Genomic DNA, 18,822 nt, shown 5'->3' with positions numbered 1-18,822 from the left:
TGTCTGCCTGTGTGCCACAGTCTAAAAGAAGATGAACTCAGGTGTGTGTGTCTCCTTTGGCAGATTGATTGACAGGTCACCTTAAATCCGAGTTATATTTCTGAGACAACATAAAAGAGAGAGAGGTAGAGAGATGGAGAGAGTGAGATGGAGGAGAGAGGATGAGAGGCAGATAGAGATGCAGAGGGAGATGGAGACAGAGAGAAGACAGACTTAGGAGATGGTAATAAGTGCAGCGATCGGCCAGCCCCACTCTCTGCATACCAAACACCTCACTGCAAGTTTCTTTGGTGAGGTGGAAATTCGGGCTTTTACCCCAAAAAGCAGACCAAAGAAAGTCCCGACCCGCGGGAACCCTCCTGTCCTTTTATCGACTCCTTAGCCTGTTCTCACAGGCCCGGCTTTGGGCAGGGGAGGTTCTAGTCCTCATTCAATACCGCTGGGGTTACGCGTCCAGCCAGGAGAGGCTGCCGCTGGGGTCTGGGGGGAACTCGACTGTAACTCCACAACGGCGAAGCCCACTGTAGCCGTGGCCTTGAAGAAAAGCCCGCTTCAGACTTTAAGTGGTTTATTAAAGGAGAAGAATGAAAGCAGAAGGGAAAAGTGACTGTCTGCAGAGATAACAGAGGAGGCAGGCATGAAAGAGCCCATTCCTGACCGTCGGCAAACAGCCTCTAAACTGTGTTTACTTGCGCTAAAAGCCTCTTCTCTTAAGACGCCGGAGTTCTGAGGTGCAGCCACAACAATGGGTGGTGTCACTCCACAATACGCCTTAGTAGGACAGGAAGCCCATACCCTCGAATCACCTGTCATATCAGTGTGCAGCTCTGCATTTCACTCCCTCTTGGGAACGGAGGAAATTGTTATTGCTATTGTTTGCTCGTTTGGGTGTCCCTGAGTGCCTGAAGTTGTATTAAATGTGCCACTTTCAGTCTTTTACAATCAACTACGGAATCCTTTCTCTTCAAGTTAAACTTGTCTGCTACCTCTCTCACTCTTTTTCCATTTATACCTCTCTCCCCCTCTGTCTTTCTTCCCAGCTGTTTCCTCTTTCCATCTTTCTATCTCCCTCTCTCATCTGTCCCCCCATCTCTCCTTTCGCCCTGCTTTTAAATCAACGGAGGGAAAAAAAGAGAACAATCCATTTTCACTCAGTGCCTGAATCAGCTAGTAAGGTCTAGGAAATGTCTGGGGAATCGAACCTTTACCACTCCTCACTGCTGATGGACTACCGTGGCACATTTGATTTCATTTCCCTTGGCAGATTAAAACACAGAGGGATGTTTGATCGTGTGAAATATTTCTCTCTCATTCTGCCGGTCACAGATTGCAACTCGAAGAGCATGTCAGTTGAGATTTGAGTGCATGAATGAGAGTGTGCACTTACTATTCCCAAGTTAAACCATTTTTAATTCTTACCCTTTGCCATTTCTCTTTCCCTCTCCCTCTCAGTCATCCAGGCTGCTCCACAATCCATCTCCACCTCATTTCCTCTGGAACGGACAGAGCTTAGCACAGCCCCAAGCCGAACGACAATCAACACAGTCCCAGCCCAATACCTGAACACCACAGTTCCAACCCAATCTTCCAATGGAAATATCCCATCCAGATCCTCAAACGGAATTATCCCGGAACGATCCCCGAATAGAACAGTCCTGACCCGATCCCCGAGTGGAACAGTCCTGACCCGATCCCCGAATGGAACAGTCCTGGTCTTGTCTTCCCCTGGAAAATTTATAGATCAGGCCCTGATTGACAGAATGCCAGCCCAAACCTCACACCCCACAGATCTGCGTCAGACCTCAGCCACCAAACCAACATTCAACAGCAGCCACAAACCTGGCAAGTGCCTCCTCCCATCTTGTTGTGTGATATCTTTATGTTCATAGATGTTGAGAAACCTGGACTCTTCAATGTTCCTTCAATTAATTATAGCTTTAGCTGCTAGGCTAGCTCTTACAGGTCATCCTAACAGCAAGTTCTTGTAGCAGTAAGTCCAGACAAAGCAGCTCCCTACTGTATGCACAGAGTAATAGAGTAATACTACACAGTGTAGCAGGAAACGTTGGCAGAGGCAAGCAGGAAAGGTGAAGAGGTAAAGGTGCAGAGGTAAAGGTGAAGAGGTAAAGGTGAGGAGGTAAAGGTGCAGAGGTAAAGGTGCAGAGGTAAAGGTGCGGAGGTAAAGGTGAGGAGGTAAAGGTGAGGTAAAGGTGCAGAGGTAAAGGTGCGGAGGTAAAGGTGAGGTAAAGGTGCAGAGGTAAAGGTGAGGAGGTAAAGGTGAGGTAAAGGTGCGGAGGTAAAGGTGAGGAGGTAAAGGTGAGGTAAAGGTGCGGAGGTAAAGGTGCGGAGGTAAAGGTGAGGAGGTAAAGGTGAGGTAAAGGTGCGGAGGTAAAGGTGAGGTAAAGGTGAAGAGGTAAAGAGGTAAAGGTGAAGAGGTAAAGGTGAAGAGGTAAAAGGTGAAGAGGTAAAGAGGTAAAGGTGAAGAGGTAAAGAGGTAAAGGTGAAGAGGTAAAGGTGAAGAGGTAAAGAGGTAAAGGTGAAGAGGTAAAGAGGTAAAGGTAAAGAGGTAAAGGTAAGGAGGTAAAGGTGAAGAGTAAAGAGGTAAAGGTGAAGAGGTAAAGGTGAAGAGGTAAAGGTAAAGAGGTAAAGGTGAAGAGGTAAAGAGGTAAAGGTAAGGAGGTAAAGGTGAAGAGGTAAAGAGGTAAAGGTGAAGAGGTAAAGGTAAGGAGGTAAAGGTGAAGAGTAAAGAGGTAAAGGTGAAGAGGTAAAGGTGAAGAGGTAAAGGTAAAGAGGTAAAGGTGAAGAGGTAAAGAGGTAAAGGTAAGGAGGTAAAGGTGAAGAGGTAAAGAGGTAAAGGTGAAGAGGTAAAGAGGTAAAGGTGAAGAGGTAAAGAGGTAAAGGTAAGGAGGTAAAGGTGAAGAGGTAAAGAGGTAAAGGTAAGGAGGTAAAGGTAAGGAGGTAAAGGTGAAGAGGTAAAGAGGTAAAGGTAAGGAGGTAAAGGTGAAGAGGTAAAGGTGAAGAGGTAAAGAGGTAAAGGTAAGGAGGTAAAGGTGAAGAGGTAAAGAGGTAAAGGTAAGGAGGTAAAGGTGAAGAGGTAAAGAGGTAAAGGTAAGGAGGTAAAGGTGAAGAGGTAAAGAGGTAAAGGTAAGGAGGTAAAGGTGAAGAGGTAAAGAGGTAAAGGTGAAGAGGTAAAGGTGAAGAGGTAAAGAGGTAAAGGTGAAGAGGTAAAGGTGAAGAGGTAAAGAGGTAAAGGTAAGGAGGTAAAGGTGAAGAGGTAAAGAGGTAAAGGTAAGGAGGTAAAGGTGAAGAGGTAAAGAGGTAAAGGTGAAGAGGTAAAGAGGTAAAGGTAAGGAGGTAAAGGTGAAGAGGTAAAGAGGTAAAGGTGAAGAGGTAAAGGTGAAGAGGTAAGGAGGTAAAGGTAAAGAAGCAGGTTTCCCCTGTGTCAGGTTCCCTGCCCCTTCTGTCTTCTTCAGTTTGGGCTGTCAGGAGACAGAAGGGGTTTACAAAAGGGTTTTGTTGCTTCTTGCACCTACACTTATGCTAGTACCAGTAGGCCAGAGTTTATACAAATAGAGTACATTTTTTAATTATTATTTAGAAGGTTCCTCTTCTATATGTTTTGGGGGGTTTGAGTTTATCAGTGATTTCACATTGTGGTGGTGGATGGTCATTTTTGGCTTTGTAGCTATGAGGCTTTTAAATCTGTTATGGGAGAATGTGATAAATCTAATATAGGATATATCTGAAATGGGGTTGAGTACATCATAGTGCTGCAGAGAGGTCCAAGAAGATTTAAATCATACGATATCAGTATGTATACGGTATATGCTTTCCTTGGGAATCCAACCAGTGACATTGGTGCCATTATCACCAGGTGAGGCAGGTAAGGGGTTCTAAGTAGTGGGTAGAATCTCTTCTGGAGGAAAATAGGTAAAGGTAAGTACATGAGGAAGAGAGATGTTCAGGGTGGAGATATGGCAGAAAGATGAGAAGATTGGTGCATCCTGTTCACATTCTTGAAGAATATGTCAGAGTCTACATGATTATGATGTGCTCTGATTCGTTTAAAACATATCCATGGTGATTTTAAGCAGTGGATGTTAGCTTACCTAGGTCATAGGTCATATGGAGAATTAACGCTGCTTGAGCAAAATGTCAGAATTCAAATATTTTCTCTGATATTTTCTTTTCCCAGTTGTAATGATGAAATATGTTAGAGTTTGCTGTGGAATGGGTGGTCAACAACCCAAATATCGGCCAGAGTATCAGTTTAGTGGCTGCAAAACTCAAGATGTTTTCTTCTTTCGTTTTACAGCCACCAGGCTTATGCAACTAAGCAATAATGGAATCTCACGAGGAACCATTTGCCCAGAGATTCTCATATATTCACATACTAAAACTACATCACTGAGTGTTGGAGAAACTGTACAAATGTGCGTTTTTGCTAACTCTTTCCTTGAACTACTGGAGGTCACTGGTATTCAATTAGAAGTATATAGAAGCAAATTAGAATTCCTTTAATAATGTTAACTCTACTGATTTAAGCATGGAAAAGCTCCCTGTTGACAAAAGGATTCCTGTTTTTCATGCTGCTTATAGCACGGTGTTGTATTCTGGACCCTCGCTGCCTGCGGACTTGACCTCGATCTTGTTCCATCCTCGGAAGCAGGGCAGAAGGAATGTGAGGTTTCGCTTTCAGTAGACAAGGAAAAAAAATCTGCTCTCCTTTTGACAGTAACAAGGTCAGGGATGAACAGTGGCACCCAGCTGAGTTCTGCAACTCTGTTTGGGTGCCGGTGGTTGAAGTTGGTGAAGAAGAGCAACCTGTGGGCCACGCTTTGCTCTCTCTCTCTCTCTCTCTCCCACTCTCTCTCTCTCTCTCTCTCTCTCTCTCTCTCTCTCTCTCTCTCTCTCTCCACTGCGGTGTTCTTTTCATGCTGTCCACTCTGAAGGTTAAGAGGCTTTCATCCCTGTGAAACCTAGCGTTCCAATTGAAACTTTGTGTTAGGCACCAACGGCCTTGGTCAACACAACAGCACAGAGAGCGGGAGGCACGTTGTGACCCCTTGCTGACCCTTTGACCCTTTCCATCATGACCCTTCTGGCCTCATTCACCACAGGCACAAACACAAGATGCAGGCAGGGAAAAAGAGCCTCTTTCTTGGTCTCTTTCCCACCCTCTCTAACCCTCTCCATCATTCCCTCTTATTCTCCCTCTTTCTATATCTCTCTCCTCCCTCTTTTTTCCTGGCTCTCTATCTTCAGTCTCTCTATCTCTCCATCTCTCCCTCCTTCTGAGGCACACATGTCCAGCATTCGTGGAGGGTCTGGCAGCGGGGTGCTGGCGACAGGCCGAGACCCTCGGTGCGATTGGCAGCTGTGTTAATACGCTCCTATTGGCTTGGAAATTGCCTGCTGTCACACTCTGATCGGGAGACGAGGCAGAACCTCTCTGTCCGCCCGATCGGACCCCCCAAGGCACGGGCTGAGGGATTTGGGCTGGTCTTGTTAATATGGAATGAAATGCGGTGGCAATAACCCTCAATATGTCTAATCATAGATTTTTTATAAAAATGTAAAAAATGCCTCTCGTTTTCAGGGTGCTGTCATGGGATAAAAGGGCTATCTGTTTATTGAACAAGGACATTGTGTATTCAGGTTAAGGCAGCACGCATGTCCCTTTTCCAAAATCAATCATAATGAGGTGAATTACGCGTACAGATGAAGCTACCCTCTGTATGTTAATAATAATAATAATGAGTAGGAGTTTAACTTACTGTGACATAAGCATATCATTGTCTATTAGGGACAGCATTTTGGCTCTTGGACTGGTTCAGTCGTTTTTGATAAAAGGGAGAAGTTGAGCAGTTTCTCACCTCCCTGGGGGGGTGAGGTGTGAGGTGTGAGTGGGGGGGGAGACTTTGGATGCAGGAAAGGTGAAGCAGAGAGAGACAGTGAGAAAGTGAGAAATTAGGAGATCATTCACGGTTGACTGAGAACATGCACTCATCACACACACATGCGTGCACACCAAAGAGCACGTGTAACAGCAATGAAATTACTATTTTTATTATATATAATTTTTTGTGCTTTTAAAATTAATTTTTTGTTGTTATTTTTTTGTTTTTGTACTTGTGCTCATTATCGAGTGTTAACATCATAATTGGCTGTAAATGTCTTCTGTGCCTCAAGCTCAGTTTGTGCTGATAGAAGCAAGTTTGTGCTGATCAGTGTTGGGTGTCATATTTTGCACTTTTGGTGGTAATATTTACGGTCTGTTACACCAGGCTGTCCAGTGGTGTATAAACACAGCCTAGTTTAATGAATCCTGAGCTAACACAACACAAGCCCCAAACGAAGGCCATCCGAACTGCCTGCCGACAACACACCAAGACCCCAGGTGTAGTGTATGCTTTCGGCATTTATAGATTTGAAATTGTTGGAACAAAATGGTACAGTAGAGGACTGTCATGGAAGAACTTGCTGGGACTCACTGTGAAGAAAGGGGCGGGGCCAGGGACTCACTGTGAAGAAGGGGGCGGGGCCAAGGGGACATTGGGTGGTTTCATGGTGAGTTTGGAGACAGAAATGGTGAGAAGAGACGAGGAGAAATTGGGCATGAAGAGTGAGAAGGTCGACAGGGAAAGAGATGGTGGGAGGAGTCAGGACAATGTGGGAGGAGACAGAAGGTGGGCGGAGACAGTGTGACAGACACTGAGGATGGGTTGAAAGTGGTTGGAGATAAGGGTTGAGACAGGGGAGGAGATTTGGGCATCTGTCTATGTCCTTAATAATACTATAGATCTGGGTTCTTAATTACTTTGCAATTACAAGAGTCAAAGAATTACATTGGTGAAGAGAAGAATGAATGAATGCAAGAAGAAGAATGCAAGGAGACAAAGAACAGGTTTTTACTTCAGGTTTTCAAGCACAGCTATTAAATAGGAACCTTTTCTTCCTTGCTTTGTTTCCTGGGAGGCAGAAGTTACTGATGCACAGAACACGACAGCCAGGTGTGCAAGCAGACCATGTTTCCTGGGCGTCCTGTGCATCGACCTACGACCTCCATACGTTGGATACGTCTGCGGGCGCTGTCCACCGGGCTACCGTGGCAACGGACGCACCTGCACAAAACATGCAAGTAAGGAAATTGCAACAAAGGTAATTTCAACAGGGTCGTTTTATTGTGGAACTCGGTGAAAGGTTTGCTATGTGCACCCAATCACAGAGCAGAGGGCAGGACAAGCTGTAATGTGCACCCAATCACAGAGCAGAGGGCAGGACAAGCTGTAATGTGCACCCAATCACAGAGCAGAGGGCAGGACAAGCTGTAATGTGCACCCAATCACAGAGCAGAGGGCGGGACAAGCTGTAAACAGTACCTCAGCTCGCCTGCTATCACTTCCTGTTCTCAGTAGACTGCATGTTCATAGCCCAAGGAAAGACACTGGACAGAACTCAGCCCTAACGAGGCCCAAACCACACTGGCCCGAGGTTTACTGAGCTTCATTAAAGAAGAAAAGATGAAAGACAGAAAGAAAACAACGAAAGAAAACAACTCTTGTTTTCACCCTATAGAGTCTTTGAGTCAGCTGGTCACAGACACCCCCCACTACCCTCCCCCTCTCTGCCTCGATATCTCTGAGCATCAGGGTATTTCTTCTTAATCCATTCCTTTGTGGAGGGCCTTTCAAGGACACGCCGTTAGAGAAGGTGCAGCGTGTTCTGGAGGAGTACAACAACTTCCAGTGTTCATCATCACTGCAAAAGGCTCTCAGCTGGTACCATCGCTCAATGGAGTAGCCCCAGTGAGGAGGCTCTGTGGTCTCTCTCTCTCTCTCTCTCTCTCTCTCTCTCTCTCTCTCTCTCTCTCTCTCTCTCTCTCTCTCTCTCTCTTCATTTTTCTTTTCTCTATTTCTCTTCTTCTCTCTCACTCTATCTCACAAGCTTTTTTCTTTCTCTCCTCATTTTTCACTCTCCCTTTCTCATTCTCTTCTTCTATTTTTCTCTCTCCTTCCCTATCTCTATCTCTTTCTCCCTCTTTTCCCTCTCCCTCTCTCTCCTTCCCTCAGTCTGTCTGCTTCTCACTCTATATCTCTTCTTCCCTCTCTCTCCTCCACTCCCTCTCTCTCCCGGGGTGCATGTCCTTTGTTATGAAGAGAAAAGCTGAATTGCGTGTATCACGCCGGGGGCCTCTGCTTCATCATTATGTCTGCCAGCAAGCGTCTCTCTGCGTGTTTGTCTACCAGTAATCACCCAAACAGCCATCGCCAAAACAAAACACGACACAGAGACTGCCATTTCTGCAGCTACGCCATGCTGTTAGGGAGCATTACATCATCTCCTAGTTTGTGGCTTCGTGTGGTCATTTCTGTGGCCATTTGTGTGGCCATTTTGTAGGTCTTCAGCAAAGATGATGTTTGACTGTCTGCAATCTTTGTGAAGTAAAACTGTGTTGGAAGTCTCACCATGTGTGTGTGTGTTCAGAGCCGAACCCCTAAAAGGATTCGTTGGAGACATAAACAGATAAATACATGTATAATTTTAAGATGAAAATATCTTAGTTCAATGCTGTCAATGTACATTTTGGACTTTATCTATTATCTTGTTTTTCAGTGCACCTGCCCACTTCTAGGAGAGAACCCATCACCTTATTTAGTGGCCCCCACATCTCTCCAAGAACACCACATCTTCACATGCCCTCTTCACCAATCAGAGAGCTCCACAAACACCTCTCCCTGCCAGCCAGGACCCCAGCCCAACAGGCTGTCACTCACAGGCCCCTCCCTCCGACCCCTCCACCAATCATAGACAGAAGAGATGCGGCGGCGGTCAGTTTACGATACAACCCGAGTAGCAGGACCACCCTCCCTTCACGGGCCCAGACGCACCACCACGCCCGCCCCGGTGCCGCACTTAAGGTGTACAAGGGTGGGTTTGTGGGGGTCGTGCCCGGGGTGTCCCCAAGAACAAGCACACCTCACACCTCGAAGGGCAGCAGCACTTCAGAGCAGGAAGTACAGCAACCCAGCCAGGTCACACTCGGCCACAACACATCGGGCACCTCCACCAGTTCCCAGTGGCCGATCACCGCGGCGCTGGCGTCTGTCACGTTCTCCATCTCCGAATCTGAGTCCTCTGCGGACGGAGCCCTGGAGGACAGTGAAGAGAAGGCCCATGACCTCCGACCTTCAGGCCGAGATCGTCTTCCCATCCTGGGCTGGCAGAGACAGGTCCTGTCCCCAAGCATCCACCCACGCTCCATGCATGGTGTTCGTCGTTGGTGGAGTCCTGTCCCTGCACAGGTGCTGGACAGGAGTGTCACCTGTGCAGGTATCACCTGCTTCCCTGGTGTGCAGTGCGAGCGTGCAGGTGAGACGTCCTCCAGGTGCGGCCGCTGTCCTTTGGGATACACGGGAGACGGGAGAACTTGCAGAGGTAAATACCACCGCCTGCACACTGCAGCTGATCCTGACACAAGCGTATTACGGTTTTATTTCATCTCTGAAATATTTTGAATGCAATTACACAACATAGAGATATGATAAAACATTGCTCAGTTCAACTGAGTTTGCCAGCCTGCTTCAGTCCAGCAGTACCACACACAGTGGTACAAGCAGGGAGACCGTGTGCTGTTAAATCCAACATGTGCAAACCCCACAGTTATGATTGTGAGAATTATCACAACAGGAGACACTCGCTAGGTTTTAGCTTTCTCTGGGTTATCTTACGCTCACAAAGTCAAATTTATTTTTGTAGCGCTTTTTACAATAGCCGTTGTCACAAGGCAGCTTTAAAGATTTCAAGTTTGAGGCCCACAGTGAGCAAGACGAAGTTGACAGTGACAGAGAAAACCTCCATAAGTGCAGGAGGAAGAAACTTTTGGAAGCCTCACTAGTTTGTTTTCTGTTGCTAGTTTGCTTTAGCATGTTAGCGTTCTCTTTTTAGAGTAATTTTCACTCGTTAGATTATCTTTCATTCACTATACTTTAACACTCACAAGGTTGCAGAGACTCAAAGAAACTGTTCAGGTGAGAAGTTTGGGTGCTGTGAACTTTCTGACTGGTGAGCGTAAATCTTATGTGAGTTTTCCTCTTGATTAGGACCACCTGATTTATAACGAACAAGGAGAAATTCTTGGAAAGGCGCCGGTTGTTACTGCATTGCCTAGACATTAACCTAGTTAATTAGAACGCATTCACGCATTTTATGTTCCCTGGGGCTTTAGAGCTTGATGTTTCTTTCCTGAAAACAGCATTATCATAATCATGTGTTTCATAAGTAAAAATTATGTCTCCAAAAGAACATGCTAGCATCGGAATTCCAACTTTTATATTCTCCCTCTCACAATCACAGGCTCCTCTTCGCATATTTGATGATATTTGTAATAAATAATACATACGTTGTAATTGATGTTGTAATATATGCAGTTGTAAATACTTACAGACTCACTGAGCACTTTATTTGTAACACCATAACACCTCATCGCAGCCTTACTTAGCATGCAGGAGCAGTTGTGTAATTCTGTAGTTAGACTGTAGTCCATGTGGGTTTGATGGTGTTTTTAAACACTGTCTACCTTGATTGTCCATCTTCTAGATGTAAAATCAGAGACGATGTAGCTGCACATTTTTAATGCGAGTCGTCCTCAAGACCCTCATGAGTGGGTCACAAGACGGTGCCCACGGGTCACTGTTGGATGGATGTTTTTGTTTGGTGGACGTTTCTCAGTCCGGCAGTCAGACAGTGAGGTGTTTAAAAACTCCAGCAGCCTGGCTGTGTCTGAACTACCTGTACCAGAGCAACATACAGCAACACACAATATGCTGGTGTCACTGCAGTGCTAAGAATAATAACCACCCTCATAATACCTGCTCCATGGTGGTCCTGTGGGGGTCCGGACCACATAATACCTGCTCCATGGTGGTCCTGTGGGGGTCCGGTCCACATAATACCTGCTCCATGGTGGTCCTGTGGGGGTCCGGACCACATAATACCTGCTCCATGGTGGTGCTGTGGGGGTCCGGACCACTGATGGCGATGGTGAAAGGGGGCTAACACAGTAAGAAGAGAAACAGATGGACTACAGTCTGTTTTCCTGTATCAGTGGAGCTGATAAATGGATGAGGGTTCCTGCAAGGAGGTGTTCCTAATAAAGAGTTCGGTGAATGAATCACCTCATGAGTCAAGATGTCTGCTCAGTGCAGTCTGGAGTTCTGCTCCCAAACGTGACATTGCATCTTGCTCAGTGTATGTTGCATGTGTGTGTGTGTGTGTGTGTGTGTGTGTGTGTGTGTGCTCGGTCTCTGTCAGCCGTGTGCAGACACGCGTGTGCACAGAACATGGAGTGTGCCGCACCAAACACCTGCCGCTGTAAGCAAGGATACACTGGACAGAACTGTGAGACAGGTAACACACACACACACACACACACACACACACACACACACACACACACACACACACACACACACACACATTTATAATCACTCATACTTTTATCTGTAAGGATGCAAGCACACACATATACACACATACACACATAAAGGTACACACACACAAATACACACACCAGTTATTGTGTGACCCCCCCACAGTTATCTGCAGTCCAGCATGTCAGAACGGAGGGGTGTGCATCGCTCCAGGAGTATGTGACTGCACAGAGGGTTACCATGGAGAAACGTGTGAGAGAGGTAAGACCAACCTATCTGTGTGTGGGTGTGTGTGTGTGTGTGTGTGTGTGTGTGTGTGTGTGTTCCCCCAAAATATATAAAACTTAAAAGGGCAAAGTAATTTCATTTTGTTTATTGAGGTTAAACGTTAGGTGTGTGTTTGTGTGCGCGCACGCTTGTGTGTGTGTGTGTGTGTGCGTGTGTGTGTTATGTGCTTGTATAAGTATGTGTGTAAGTGTGTGTATGTGTTATGTGCTTGTGTATGTGTGTACTTGTGTGTGTATGTGTTATGTGCTTGTGTAAGTATGTGTGTATGTGTTATGTGCTTGTGTAAGTATGTAAGTGTGTGTTTCTGATGAAGGAGTGCTGGTTTGTTTTGTGGTGATGCACACTCTGCAATTACACTTTCACACCAACACCACGTGGGTGGAGTGACATCGCAGGGGTGGAGTGACATCATGGGGGGTGGAGTGACATCACGGGGGTGGTGGGGACCAGTAACTTATGTGTTTTACTGTGTGAGTTTTGTGTGTTTTTGTGTGTGTGTGTGTGTGTGTGTCCCTACCTCAGCTCTCTGTACCTCTCCGTGTGTGAACGGGGGCACCTGTGTGAGGCGCGACACCTGCTCGTGTCCCTACGGCTTTGTTGGCCCCAGATGTGAGACACGTGAGTCCCCCTCAACTGTGTGTGTGTGTGTGTGTGTGTGTGTGTGTGTGTGTGTGCGCACATGTGCACGTGTGTACAAAACTGCTAGTAGAAATGAATTTGATTACCTCAGTTAAGTTTAAAAGATTTTCTTATAATGTTTAAAACTGAACTTATGGTAGCGGTAACTCAAGGTGCATCAGTAAATGCAATAGTTAAAAGAATACGCGCACATTGGATATGAGTTCAATATGCCCCTAGTGGTCATAGGAGGTTTTACATGTGTTTATGTTTGGCGTTCACAGTGGTGTGTAACCGCCACTGTCAAAACAGAGGCCAGTGTGTGTCGCCTGATGAGTGTGAGTGTCTGCCAGGTTGGACTGGACCTTCATGTGAAACAGGTGAGTGTGTTTGTGTGTGTAATTAGCTCCCTCAGGGCCCAACCTTCTTACTGTAAAATCCGTCATGCCCTCTGTGTGTGTGTGTCTCCATATCTGTCTGTGTACGTGTATATGTTCTGTGTGTGTGTGTCTTTGCGTACTCATTCGTCCTCTGTAGACTGGGCAGCAGGGAAAGTGGAGGTTGTTATTTCAACCTGAAAATGTCTCTGTGCTCCATCCATCCATCGTAGCTACACCATCACCCCCTCTCCAACCACAAGCACCCCCCACTTCTGCAGAGATCACTGAATACCATTATAACGCATGCAATCAACCACACATTTAAGAGAACAGGTGCACAAGACCTGCACAGGACCCTTTAAGACTAGTGAATTAAGATTAGTTATTAATACATATTGAGATGAAATTTATGTTTTCACACTCACATTGTATTGGACGGCCTGCCCCTCCTGGGGACCCCGTTATGTTCTCATCTGTACCGTAGCGATCACAGAAGAGGAGATGTGCTTGCGTGTATCTGAGACGTGTGTGGTATGTCTCTGCAGCTCTGTGTGATCCTGTGTGCCTCAATGGCGGTGTGTGTGTGCGGCCAAATTCCTGTTCATGTCAGCATGGCTTCTACGGAGCTCAGTGTCAAAATGGTAACACTTCTTCTGCCCACACACACACACACACACACACACACACACACACAAATGCTAGGATGTGGGAGGCTGGACACAGGTGCGGATAGTTTAACAGTTTAATTAACAGAAAAACTAAATAAATGACAGTACACAAACATGTGACTAAGACAACTCCAATTTAAACCAAGAACACGATATTACTAACAGAAAACCTCTAAAAACAAAGACATGAGCAGTGATGGCATAGTTACCTTGAAAAAGTAATCCGATTACTGCTACTGTTACTGATTACTTGATTTTAAAAGTAACTACGTTAAATTACAAGTTACTTTAGTAGTTACATTCAGCAGCAAAATTAATTTTTCCAATACTCACTTTATTGGAAGTGCATTTTTAACAATGTATTGAAGGAGGTTCGGTAACCGAGGCAGAAACTGCTTAATCCAAAAATCCAGAGGAGGGAAACTATTGATAACGCAACCCTGGCGTGCGCAAGCCCCGCCCCCCAGTGTCACTTAAAGGGCTAAGACACCTTGAGTGGCCAAGTGTCTGTCCGTTAGGGAATTCCTCGTGAGGAGTAGTCAGTCCCACCAGGATTTCGCGGGCCTTTTTTGTGATTGTTGCGGGCTAAAATGTTTGATGTTGCGGGTGTTTTTCAAAAAAATTGCGATGGAAGTTGCGGTGTGTTTTTGCTTTTTTGTGAGTACATTGCAATAGGGAGTAAATGTTGTATGGTTTCCTCTATTTAGTATTCCATTTTAGTTATCTATTTACCTAATTTATTCAGGGTTGCCAACTTTTCAAGATCGCTTGGAGTGAGATTTGAACCTGGAGGGGGTGGCGAACATTAATTGTTGACGGGGGGGGGGGGGGGGGGGGGGGGGGTTAGCGAACGTAAGTTGTTACCGGGCGGCCTGTAAAATGGACACAAATTAAGTTTTATATCGAGATCGATCGCCAGTGGTTGGAGCCAGAGCGAACTAGTAACTCAGACACTTTATCTCAGTTTAAAGTTTAAACTTATAAACTTTATCTCAGACCCTCACCGCTTGCTTGCGCGGCAGTGACTTCGCGGGCTACCGTTGCATTGTGGGGAATGTAGTGTTTGTGCGGGCGGCTGTGGCGTGCGAGCCGGTTCTAATAGTAATTTAATATCATCCAGGGGGCCATAGATAATCAATTCGCGGGTCGGATCTGGCCCGTGGGCCTTAGCTTTGACATATGTGCTCTATGTTGTATGAAATAGTTTGGGCAGGAATGATCCCTCTCAAGATTTTGTATGCCCCGCCCCCTGAAACACAGGTGTTGGGACAGAGAATGCACAATGATCCCTCTCACTTTCTTGAAATGATCCCTCGAAGTGCAACAGCGGTGGCAGAAATGGACTTTCCGTCTCTTAAAAGACTATGAAGAATCACTTGGAGTGGATGGGCTGGTGATAGAAATGTTAAACTTGTTGGAAATACATGTATGAACCCATCATTGTGAAACAATAAAACACTGAAAACAAAAAAACTGTTTATCCCCGCTTTCATGTAGTGTACCGAGATACTGCTTTTCACGATCTTTTTGCCGTTATTTTCATCGCTCATGCTGCTTTCAGTCCGCTCCTCTTGAACGTATATACGGAAGTAAGGCGGGAGTTTGTCGACGTCACATCAAGACGACATCAGTGATTGGTCAAAGTTGCGGGAAAGTTGCGGAGATTGGCTGAAGTTGCAACACCGCCCTGAATTCGCAGGGTTTGCTTGAAGTTGCAAATCGCAACATCGCGACTTTCTGGAGGGTCTGAGTAGTAGTCGCTACAGTATCTCCTGACATTACGTTTGTGTAGCTGCGCGGTATTATTTGTAAATTTATTTGTTAACATAATACAAGCGACCTGTTCAGTCAGACAGCTATTTGTTGAGAAACAAAATACCATTACAATTTCAAGCATTTTAAAGTAGGCTACGTTAGTCAAAATTCAGCACTTTTCAAACGTGGAACACAAAGCAACATTAAAATTCTTCAGGTAAATGTTCCTTCCCCTGTTTTTGAGGGGTGTTTCTTTATACTACTACATATCGTTACGGGAGGACACTGCACAGAATGACTTGTAAAACGTGCTCGCGCTCTCACAGGGTCGCACGCAGCGTGCGGAGTCGAGCGCTACGGTCAGACGCAAAAGTAGAACTGAGCCAAGAAGAAAGCAAAAATATATATTTTACTAGGGAAAATAAAAATAGTAACGCACCGTTACGTGGATAAGTAACTTTAATCTGATTACTGGACTGGAAATAGTAGCGCGTTATATTACTCGTTACCGAAAAAAGTGGTAAGATTAGAGTAACGTGTTACTGACGTCACTGGACATGAGACAACAAACTAGCAAACCACATACTAACTCATGATACTCACAAACACACACAACAAACACACACATCATCATACAAAGACAAATCATAAAAACCACAAAATAAATAAGATTTGTTAGAAACAAAACAGCCTAGAGCATGACAATCTCTACAGGTATAAGAGCGAAACACTACAGCCAGCGCATGATGAGAACATACAGACAATGACCGACAACCCACATGGTGAAACACAGGACTCAAATACACAGGCAAACCAAGAAACAAACGAGACACACCTGGAGACCATGATGAGAGGGGCGGAGTACAAGGGAGGGATGTGAAACCAGACACAGTGATGAATTTCAAAATAAAAGTACACAAGGGGGAAACCAGGAAATAAACCAGACCCAAAACAAGAGGGGTTGTTGAGGGAACCGTAACACACACACTTACACACATACACAAGCACATGACACATACACACACACTTACACACATACACAAGCACATAACACATACACACACACTTACACACATACTTACACAAGCACATAACACATACACACATACTTACACAAGCACATAACACATACACATACACAAGCACATAACACATACACACACTTACACACATACTTATACAAGCACATAACACATACACACACACTTACACACATACACAAGCACATGACACATACACACACACTTACACACATACACAAGCACATAACACATACACACACACTTACACACATACACAAGCACATGACACATACACACACACTTACACACATACACAAGCACATAACACATACACACATACTTACACACATACACAAGCACATAACACATACACACACACTTACACACATACTTACACAAGCACATAACACATACACACATACTTACACAAGCACATAACACATACACACACACGTACAAACATACACAAGCACATAACACATACACACACACTTACACACATACACAAGCACATAACATACACACACACTTACACACATACACAAGCACATAACACATACACACACACTTACACACATACACAAGCACATGACACATACACACACACTTACACACATACACAAGCACATAACACATACACACACACTTACACACATACACAAGCACATGACACATACACACACACTTACACACATACTTACACAAGCACATAACACATACACACATACTTACACAAGCACATAACACATACACATACACAAGCACATAACACATACACACACTTACACACATACTTATACAAGCACATAACACATACACACACACACACATACAAAAGTACATAACACACAAAAGTACATAATGCACACACATTTACACACATACACAAGTACATACGCACATTTCCAAACATACTTACACAAGTGCATAACACTCACACATTCTTACACAAGTACATAACACACACACTCAAGAAATAAGCGATATCTGGCTCACGCGCACACACACACACACACACACACACACACACACACACACACACACACACACACACACACACACACACACACACACACACACACACACACACACTCACTCACACAAATCTCCTTACGCAGCACATGCAGATTGATGTATGCTGTGTGTGTGTGTTTCTGATGAAGACCCTGTCAGGAACCCATGATAAAACTGACCTGGACTCTTTCTCAGTGTCTCCCAATCACCTCCGTCCACACCTCCGCCTGCACCTCCATCCACACCTCCGTCCGCACCTCCACTCGCACCTCCGTCCACACCTCCTTCCACACCACCGTCCGCACCTCCGCCCACACCTCCGTCCACACCTCCACCCCTCCGCCCCTCCGCCCTCACACCTCCGTTCACACCTCCACCCACACCTCCATTCACACCTCCATCCACACCTCCACCCCTCCGCCCCTCCGCCCTCACACCTCCGTTCACACCTCCACCCACACCTCCGTTCACACCTCCGTCCACACCTCCGCCCCTCCGCCCACACCTCCACCCACACCTCCGTTCACACCTCCATCCACACCTCCGTTCACACCTCCACCCACACCTCCGCCCCTCCGTCCACACCTCCACCCACACCTCCACCCACACCTCCATCCACACCTCCACCCACACCTCCGTCCACACCTCCACCCACACCTCCGTCCACACCTCCGTCCACACCTCCACCCACACCTCCGTCCACACCTCCGCCCCTCCGCCCACACCTCCACCCACACCTCCGTTCACACCTCCATCCACACCTCCGTTCACACCTCCACCCACACCTCCGCCCCTCCGTCCACACCTCCGTCCACACCTCCACCCACACCTCCGTTCACACCTCCATCCACACCTCCACCCACACCTCCGTCCACACCTCCGCCCCTCCGCCCACACCTCCACCCACACCTCCGTCCACACCTCCACCCACACCTCCGTCCACACCTCCGTCCACACCTCCACCCACACCTCCGTTCACACCTCCGTCCACACCTCCACCCACACCTCCGTCCACACCTCCGCCCCTCCGCCCACACCTCCACCCACACCTCCGCCCACACCTCTGTCCACACCTCCACCCGCCCTCACCCCTCACTCCCCAAGCCTTATCATAAAACAATCACCTGCAGCTGGACGTATGTGACTGGGGTTCTGATTTCTCCTCTACACAAGGGGGCGTCGGCATAGGAGAGATAAAGAGGGAGACTGAGGGAGAGATGAAGAGAGAGAGAGAGAGAGAGAGAGAGAGAGTAACTGATCTATTGATGTGGTTGGAAGGTGGCAGGGTGGGCGGAGAGAGGAAGAGAGAGACAGAGGAGAAAGAGTGCGGGTGCGGACGGACAGCAGGAGAGTGACGCTGAGGTGAATTTGAGTGAGTCACCCCGGTGGACATTTACAGGGAGGGGGGGGGGGGGGGCTGAGGAGGCTTGGAAGGAGAGAAAGAGCACGAGGGAGAGAGAAAGAGCACGAGGGAGAGAGAAAGAGCACGAGGGAGAGAGAAAGAGCACGAGGGAGAGAGAGGTGGGGGGGTGAAACTGTGTTTTCCTCATGTGTCTCTCCTCCGGATGGTCAGCCTCAGGACCCATTTATCCATCAGCCATCAGTGGTACAGATCACACACACACACACACACACACACACACAC

The 18,822-nt window shown here is 46.5% G+C and overlaps 1 protein-coding gene across 8 annotated transcripts in view; it reads left to right on the top strand.

Moving 5' to 3' along the window:
- The window catches only part of LOC143517374 (von Willebrand factor D and EGF domain-containing protein), a 95,582-nt gene that overhangs the window by 64,150 nt on the left and 12,610 nt on the right, over positions 1-18,822 (top strand). For 7 of the 8 annotated variants that reach the window (XR_013131977.1, XR_013131960.1, XR_013131945.1 and 4 more), the window contains exons 20-27: positions 1,453-1,842; positions 6,983-7,141; positions 8,617-9,438; positions 11,314-11,409; positions 11,598-11,693; positions 12,243-12,338; positions 12,623-12,718; positions 13,264-13,359. Coding sequence is in view for 2 of the 8 variants with exons in the window: in XM_077010020.1 (XP_076866135.1) it covers positions 1,453-1,842; positions 6,983-7,141; positions 8,617-9,438; positions 11,314-11,409; positions 11,598-11,693; positions 12,243-12,338; positions 12,623-12,718; positions 13,264-13,359 (1,851 nt within the window). In the remaining 6 variants the exon portion in view is untranslated. Of the gene's footprint in view, positions 1-1,452; positions 1,843-6,982; positions 7,142-8,616; positions 9,439-11,313; positions 11,410-11,597; positions 11,694-12,242; positions 12,339-12,622; positions 12,719-13,263; positions 13,360-18,822 lie in introns of those variants that run through there. The other variant, XR_013131985.1, reaches the window with a different exon arrangement.

Source organism: Brachyhypopomus gauderio, chromosome 1 (assembly GCF_052324685.1).
Source record: "Brachyhypopomus gauderio isolate BG-103 chromosome 1, BGAUD_0.2, whole genome shotgun sequence".
NCBI classification, from domain to species: Eukaryota; Metazoa; Chordata; class Actinopteri; order Gymnotiformes; family Hypopomidae; genus Brachyhypopomus; species Brachyhypopomus gauderio.
The sequence above is the reverse complement of the archived record's forward strand: the minus strand, read 5'-3'. Positions and strand labels throughout refer to the sequence as shown.